Below are 8,212 nucleotides of genomic sequence, written 5' to 3'. Positions count from 1 at the left end.
GGAAAAGAAGCCTAATGGATGGGTAAAAACACTACCCACCTTGGAAATCATCCTAATAAAAGAGTAATATGCAAATTAACCATCACTCCGCTACACCCACAAAGCCATGCCCACCAGCCAATCAGGAGCGAGTATGCAAATTAACCCAACCAAGATGGCTACAGCCAGAGTGAGCAGGAGGCTTGGGTTTCCCCGGCAATGGAGGAAGCCAAGCTTTCAGCACACTCTGGCAGGCCCAGGCCTCCACTCAAGGCTACAAAGTTTCAATTATGGAAGATAAATAAATCCCAACAAAAATGGCAGCAGCCATGGAGCTGGAGAGAGCAGGAGGCTTGGGTTGCCCCCAGTGATGAAGGAAGCCAAGCTCCCGCAGCCCTGGCCTGGCTTGGCCTCCGCTACAAAGTTTCAATTATAGAAGGTAAATAAATCCCAACAAAAATGGCTGCAGCCACGGAGTAAGCAGGAGGCTTGGCTCTGCTCAAGGCTACAAAGTTTCAATTATAGAAGATAAATAAATCCCAGATGCCAGGGCCTCCGCTTGGGTTGCCGGGAGGTGTGGCCAGCCTGCAAACCACCACAGGCCCCTCGCCCAAGCTGCCCAAACGCCACAAGGGAACCCCCACCCTGATCCAGGACACCCTTCAGGGCAAACAAGCAGGCCCCTCACCCGTGCACCAGGCCTCTATCCTATCTAATAAAAGAGTAATATGCAAACTGACCATCACTCGAGCACACAAGATGGCTGCTCCCATGTGGTCAAAGATGGCTGCCCCCATGTGGACACAAGATGGCCGCCACAAGATGGCCAGCAGGGGAGGGAAATTGAGAAGGACCAGGCCTGCAAGGAAGGGCAGTTAGGGGTGACCAGGCCGGCAAAGGAGGGAAGTGGGGGGCTACTGGGCCTGCAGGGAAGGGCAGTTGGGGGGGGACTCAGGCCTGCAGGGGAGAGCAGTTGGGGGGGGACCAGGCCTTCAGGGGAGGGCAGTTAGGGGTGACCAGGCCTGCAGGGGAGGGCAGTTAGGGGTGACCAGGCCTGCAGGGGAGCAGTTAGGCATCCATCAGGCTGGCAGGGGAGTGGTTAGGGGGTGATCAGGCTGGCAGGAAGAAGTGGTTAGGGGCAATCAGGAAGGCAGGCAGGTGAGCAGTTGGGAGCCAGCAGTCCTGGATTGTGAGAGGGGTCCCAGATTGGAGAGGGTGCAGGCTGGGCTGAGGGACACACACCCCCATGCACAAATTTCGTGCACCAGGCCTCTAGTCTATAATAATAAAAGCATAATATACAAATCGACTGAATGGCAGAACAGCGGAATGACCATCCCGACGTCCTTCTGGACGACCTTCCAAACGCAGCCGGGGCTGTGAGGGCCAAGGCAGTGGGGGCTGTGAAGGCCTACTCTTGCACGTATTTCCTGATAGGGCTTCTAGTCTTGTTATAAAGGTGATGCTTTCATAAATTAATATACAGTCATGTCATCCCATACAAGAGCCCTAAGCGATCTTTAAGAAACAAAACCTATTCAAAAATTCACATGAAAGACTAAAAGTAGAATGGCAGTGACAATCTTGAAAAATAAGGATGAGAAATTAAAAATATATAAAACCACAGTAATTAGAATAGCAGATTAAACAAAAAGAAGGTGCAAAGAAAATGAAGTTAGAGTCACACTGTGTAGCAATAAAAATAAATGTCAGGTGGATTAAAGATTAAAAAACTGTATGGTTATATGAATACGACATAACAAAATATTTAAAACTTTGGCATAGGGAAGGGCTCTTAAAATACAAAATATGGAAATCTAAGATAGATAAAACTGACTTCTAAAATGGCGACAGCCACATTAAGTGCACGACAGCAGTTAAAAGACATGCAGCGAAATAAAACATATTCACAAAAAGACACGTATGAGACTCTATAGGGCAGCCGTGTCCATCATAGCCCCAAAGTGGCACAAGCTCAGTGCTCATTCATGACGGTGCACAGAGAATACTATTTAGCAATAAAAAGGAAATTACTGATCATTGTAATGTGGTTCTCAAAAACATAATGCTGAACAAGAAACCGGACACAGACCACATACCATATGATCCCATTCAAATGACCCATAGAAACAAATCTATGGCGGAAAAATATCAGAATAGGGGCCGCCTCTGGGGACGTGCGGGGTAAGGAGCAGGAGGGAACTCTGGGAGCGCCGGGAATCGGGGTTGGGTGATAGCTGTACCCTTGGTGAAAAATGAGCAAGTGCACACTTAACCCTTTGCACTCGCTTGCTTTTTTCTCGATTCCTTTATTCTACTCGGGATTTAATTTTTTAAATACCCCAGATTTTACAAAGCGCGGCAGTAGAATAAAAAACTGGAGTTTCTTTTCATACAAACTTATTTATTTGGATTTTTTTTATATTTCAAATTATTGATACATTCAGAGTATAAAAAGAGCTGCTACCGATGCTAATCGTGTTGAGTCACACTCGACATCCGAGTGCAAAAGGTTAAGATTCTGATGCTTTATGGTATGTAAATTTCATCTAAAAACAAAACAAAATAACAAAAAATGAATGAACTCTAAATTATATGTATTTAGAGGAAGGGTGCTGATGACTACACTTTACTTTGAAATACATCACAGAGTAGGTGGATTGATGGCGGGTTGATATGTAGATGGGAGGCTGGGCAATGGCGCGTGGTGCTAAAATTCCTTCAACTTCTCTGTGTGTTTGCAAAGCTTCATAATGTTGGAGGAAAAATGGAAGCAACAGACTGCAGGGGAAATATTTCCAACATGAGATTTTTACCCAGAATACATAAAGAGCTAACTCTCAATAGGAAAAATGAGAAACCCATTTGAAAATAGAAACCTCTGCTAACACACACGTGTGTAGACACACACACACACACACACACACACACACACACACACAGCCTGCAGAGAAAAGTCTGGAAAAATTCACTCTCCTGCCTTGCAGAGGAAGTAGGCTGGGAGCCAGAACAACTTGATTTGAAATAATAAATGTACACACACATATCTACACACAGACATATCTAATTACAAGGCCAGATTCGTGTATTGCTTAAAATAAAGCTCAGCCACAGTCTTTAACCTTCCCCGCACTTCCTTCAGAGTAAAAGTGGCAAGTTATGCAATTATAGGATTTTGTAGTTTATATCCCCCAATCAGCCTTTAATTTCTGCACCCCCAATGCCCAGCACAGGCCAGACACTCAATGGGCCCTTTATAGGCGGCATGGTCAGTTCACGGGGCCCTCTTTGGCAGTTCTCTGGGGCCTGGGCAGATGCTGCAGACAAGCCCCTTCTCCCGGATTCCAGCTTTCGGGTTTTTCTTCCAGCTTTGAGCAGGGGTGAGATGACAGGGTCTCTGCCATCATCACTCACCAACATGGTTCCGAGCCAGCTCCCGATACCCCCTCTACCAGGTGCTGAGTCATATCTGAACACGTGAGTCGACACTGCATTGTCTCGCCAGCCACCTCAAACCTCTAGAGTGACTTGCTTTCAAATATAATACGCAGGATCGTCTCCAAGCGAGAACTCACAAAACCCACAGGCAGGTGATATACACTCTGTGGCTGGCAAAGGGTGGGTGTGGGCGTGTACACATTCATATATAATTCCAGCTGTTCCACCACCGTCTTGTGAAACGAATCAAACAGTTTACTAAAAACCAGTTGAAAAGTTTTATTTATATAAAATTCAGTAAGAACATAAAAAGATTGAGTCTTAAAAAAAATCTGCAACTATTTACAGCAGTATTGCACAATAAAGTGGCAATTACCCTGTCAAAATTCATCAGTGCAAACCAAAGTGAGCCAGGGAAATTGCAATACGAATGCTACATACGCTGGGTCCTAGGAACACATTAGTGATGAATCAGTATCCACACAGATCAGTGCTCTTGTACAGGAGTACCTGATGAGTTCCGACAGTGACGAGTGGTCACGGGACCTGGACATAGGACTCGGAGAGCTTCTCAAGTCTGGAACTGCCCAAGACAAGTAGTCAAGTTACTTCGCCGGGAGCTTGAAGATGCTCTTGCACGCCGCACTGTTTGGAGTAGAAGCTACCCCAGCTGGTTTAGCCTCATGTGTGAACACATCCCGCACACACGCACGTGCACAGTGAACACACGCAGGCACCAGGCTAAATCAGCAGGGGTGACAGACCATCTACACCAAACCAGGAAGAAGTCTCTCTAAAGCTCCCACATCTTAACACCCATCCCAGTGGGGCCTCCAACCTCTCCCGAAGCAGGACATCAACCTGAAGAAGCAGGCTGACCCAATGAGGGACCAAAGTTCTGGGCCAGGGGCCTGTACAATCAGCTCCTGAGGACAATTCAGCCCACACCTCGAAGCACCAGAAGCCGCACAGCGGGTGGAGACGGTGCAGCTCACCAGTTGCCAACAGGGGGTGAGTGGCATGAGCAGGTCCTCCAGTCGCTCTGGAAGCAGGAACCCCTCCCACCTGTCCCCTGCCCTCTGAATACTGAGTTGTCAGGTATAAATTTTCAATCTGTCCCAACTATCAATAACACTTTTTTTTCCCCCCCAAGACAAATCCTGGAGCTAATAGAATTTGCTTCCACGAGAAGCTAGCTGTTTTGGAACCAATAGAAAGTCACTGGGTATTTCCCGGAGAATTTTGAAGCCTGCCCGATTTATGGTCTCTCATTGGTGTCTAAACATGAGCTTTATCAAAGGACAGCAAAGACCAAGAATGTAAACCCACTTGACCAGATATACCAGGAACCAAAGCTGCAGGGCCACCGTAGGAAGACCATGTGTCCGGCAGTGAGCTGACCAGTCGCCACCTCAGAGTTAAAGCAAATAACGGGATGGGGAGGGAGGGGCGTGACAGAGGTCAACACTTTACAGAAGTTAAGACATTAAATAAGCAGGAAATAAATATACATTATGTCTACAAGTTACAGCATTATGAACCAGTAGGACACATTACACAGAAAAAGAATCTACAATATTTACAATCCTTAATTCTGAAAAAGTTTAGTAAAAAACAGTGATTTTTTTTTTTTTTTTGCTCATTTATGCTGTACAAAATTTTACAAGAAAGGTGAAGGAGACAATTGCACACAGACATCTGGCTCAGTTGGTAAGTAAAATATGATCTAATCTAATAAATAGTCAAAAATATGTACAATATTAAGAAGGGGAAACAGGAGACGGTTCGACTGAGTACATTTTTTTTTTTTTTTAATAAGAAGGAATTTTTACCTGGTTTCTCCACAACTAAAAACAAATTCTTCATAAACTCATTTCTAGGCTGGACAACGGGTAACTGGAAGAATCACTGTGGAGTTCCTGGGGGGCATTTATTGCATTTCTGTGATAATCACAGGACACTTTCTACAAATCTTGCGTGAGAAGATGTGGTCAAGGCACAAAACCCGCATCTCATAAATTTTCAGAATGGGAGCTATTTTTTTCTACAAAATAATAAAATATAAAAGTAAAAGGCATACCATCGTAGGTATACTTTCTGCAGGAAGCATCTTGATACACAGATACGTACAGTACAGAGACACCCAGCCATCTCTCATGTCCTGGTGCAACATCCTGTTCTTAATACTTCTACACGTCCTAGAATTACTTCCTCACACGCGTGGCCACGGCCAGCTGCCAAGCCAGAGGTAAAGGAGCGCGCGCAGCGGGCCCTCGGCCCGGGTTGCATCCTGCGCTCCCAGAAACAGGGTAAAGTGCTCCAGTCAGAGGGACTGGCACATGAGTACGGAGATCCTGGGAGCGGACGGGCCCAGAACCAAATACATCTTTGGTGTGTGTGTCCAGCAGGCCCACGGCCGCAATGTTACCAGCACCTCCAGCGGTGTGGCCTTCGCGCCCCAGCAAGGGGGTTTCAGACCTACCAAAAACACAAGCTCAGTCTCAACAGTTTTAAAAATATTCAAGACCCCAAGAAAGGATTTGGGGGGAAAAGAAATTTTAAAAAAGGAAGAACATCTGAGATCAAATATTTCTACATAAAGAAAGCGTATATGCAAAATATATATACACACACGTATATACATATATGTATACATATATATTTACACAAAACTATGAAGAGACACATGAATGAATGAATTTATCCTTGCAATTCAATTATGTGAAAACACTGGTCCTTGATGGGCCAAAAGGAAATGCAATAGCTGTTGGCACTGCTGACTCATATTTCTCTTAAAAAACTGTTTCATGATCTGAGGTTTGAAAAACTGTAGGAGTTGTGGGTTCACAGAATGATCTGCACCTTCCTTCCCTGCCCTCTAACTGGTCTCTCTCGGGTCTCCCCGTTGTTTAACTGCCTTTGAAATGACTGATCACCCGTGCGTGTCTCGCTGCAGTCCTCACAGGCGGGGGTGGAGGAAGCAGGGGACGCACAGAGGAGGCCCGGCAAAGCCGTTGTCCGAGAGAAAAGAACAAGTAGACAGCGGTCGGAAGGGACCGCTGCAGACGTGTGCCTCGCGTTTTAATGGCCCTGCTCAAAGTGGAAGGAAGCCTGCATTTCAAAGTGGGTACAGAAGAGTGGGAACCAGTGGTGGGCATCCAAGGCCAGATCGACTTGGAATTGGATGAAAAGCCAGGATGCCCAGGAAGCAGCCATCCAAAGCCCTGCCCACCGCCTGTGCCAATTCCCACGAGGACTCCAGTTTGGACTCCTGCAGCCAAATTCAGCCGCAGGTGGGCTTGCCAGCCACCTGGGGCCTCATGCTGAGAGTGCCTCCTGTGCTGAGGGAAAGCCTGCAACCGGAAAAGCCAACAGTGCCAAGGGCCCTGATACTGTGTCTGCTGTCACCACACTCCCTCTTCAGGACACTTGTACTTCGACGCCAGCCCACCAAACCTTGTGGAAACCAGTACCAAGCACTTCCCGGTTAGTAAGCTCCCCAAAGACTGGCTGAGCTGTGGACGACACAGGCAGATTCCAAGTCACGTTCTGGCCCAGTTACACTTGATCGTAAAGATGCACTGGACCAAATGTGTGTGTCAGCACCCAGGACAGACAGAGGAGCATCACAGAGAAGCCACAGATGCAATTACATGTAAGGAGGTAAGTAAATATTTACAAAGTGGGAGTGGCATACCAACACAGGCTGACAAAAGGCCCTTTACCCCTTTAATCAGTTCCATCTCATAAGAACTTTTTGGTAATAATGATTAAAAGAAGGCGAGAGAGGCAAGGGCAGGGAGGGAGGGGCCATATCATACACACCTCTCATGTTTAAAAGTCCTGTACAGTAGCCTGTAAAAATAAACTAAGGCAGCTTTAGAAATTAGCTGGCTCAGTTTCCACATGAGAGTTTCCATAATAGGTTCTTAAATTTTTAGTAAAAATTCATTTATGAGTTGGTTAAAAATTCCCATTTCCTTTTTTTAAAAAACCTGTTCTTACACCATTCTTGCATAAAATCCTGCTCCAAAGAGCCATGATTAGTAACATTTTTAAAAAGAAAATACTCTCTCATTTACATTCATAACAAACTACACTAGAGCCTCTGCCACATGGCGAGGAACCCATAAGGTCAAGTCCGCACGCAGCTCCAGGTGTCAGGCCACACCGGCCCCTCTGGGACCACCGCTGGCCGCGAAGCAATGGCGCCAGGAGGCCGTGACGCCGGGCTTGTCCGCTTGAACAAGTGAAATGTCTGCACACATCTTGGCTCCACGGGAACCCGTCGTCACTGCATCCTCCACACCAGACGGAGGATGTAACGCAACAGTCGTAAGACCACCATCTGGGGGTGGCCTTCTGCTTGTTGGTAATCATTCATTAAGACCTGGAACAACAAGAGGAAAGCTGCTTACTTTCTCAGCTTCACGGCCCTGAACCAGCCCGTCCCAGCAGCCCTTCCCCCCGGGGCCGGCGAAGGGAGGCCTCACCACCCGCGGCAGGAGGGGCACCTCCACCAAGAGCAGGCACACCGAAGGGTCTTCTTCAAAGAAAACTAAAGCAACCAGAAGACTGTTTGGAAAAGCAGAGCGAATCCTGGCGCCTTCGTGAGCCCCTCTGAGACCACATGTTCCTGTCACAGGCGATGCCCTCACTGGCCGCTGGGAGGGAGCACCGCCCGGTGCAGGAGAGCCACTGCCCGGGCCCCTCGGGCTGGTGTCTGCCAAGAGGGACAGGCCGCCAGGGAGGGAAGAATGACCCTGGTAGGTATGAGTAGCTTACAGCCCAAGTG

At 47.2% G+C, this 8,212-nt stretch overlaps 1 protein-coding gene across 4 annotated transcripts in view; it reads right to left on the bottom strand.

Moving 5' to 3' along the window:
• Nucleotides 1-3,689: 3,689 nt before the first annotated feature.
• The window catches only part of BCL2L11 (BCL2 like 11), a 45,617-nt gene continuing 41,094 nt past the window's right edge, over nucleotides 3,690-8,212 (bottom strand). For all 4 annotated transcript variants that reach the window (XM_079792797.1, XM_079792796.1, XM_079792795.1 and 1 more), the window contains one exon: nucleotides 3,690-7,807. In XM_079792797.1, the coding sequence (XP_079648923.1) occupies nucleotides 7,709-7,807 (99 nt within the window). In that variant the 3' untranslated portion in view covers nucleotides 3,690-7,708. The remainder of the gene's footprint in view (nucleotides 7,808-8,212) is intronic.

Source organism: Cnephaeus nilssonii (assembly GCF_951640355.1).
Source record: "Cnephaeus nilssonii genome assembly, chromosome: 15".
NCBI classification, from domain to species: domain Eukaryota; kingdom Metazoa; phylum Chordata; class Mammalia; order Chiroptera; family Vespertilionidae; genus Cnephaeus; species Cnephaeus nilssonii.
This window is presented reverse-complemented; position numbering and strand designations above follow the sequence as displayed.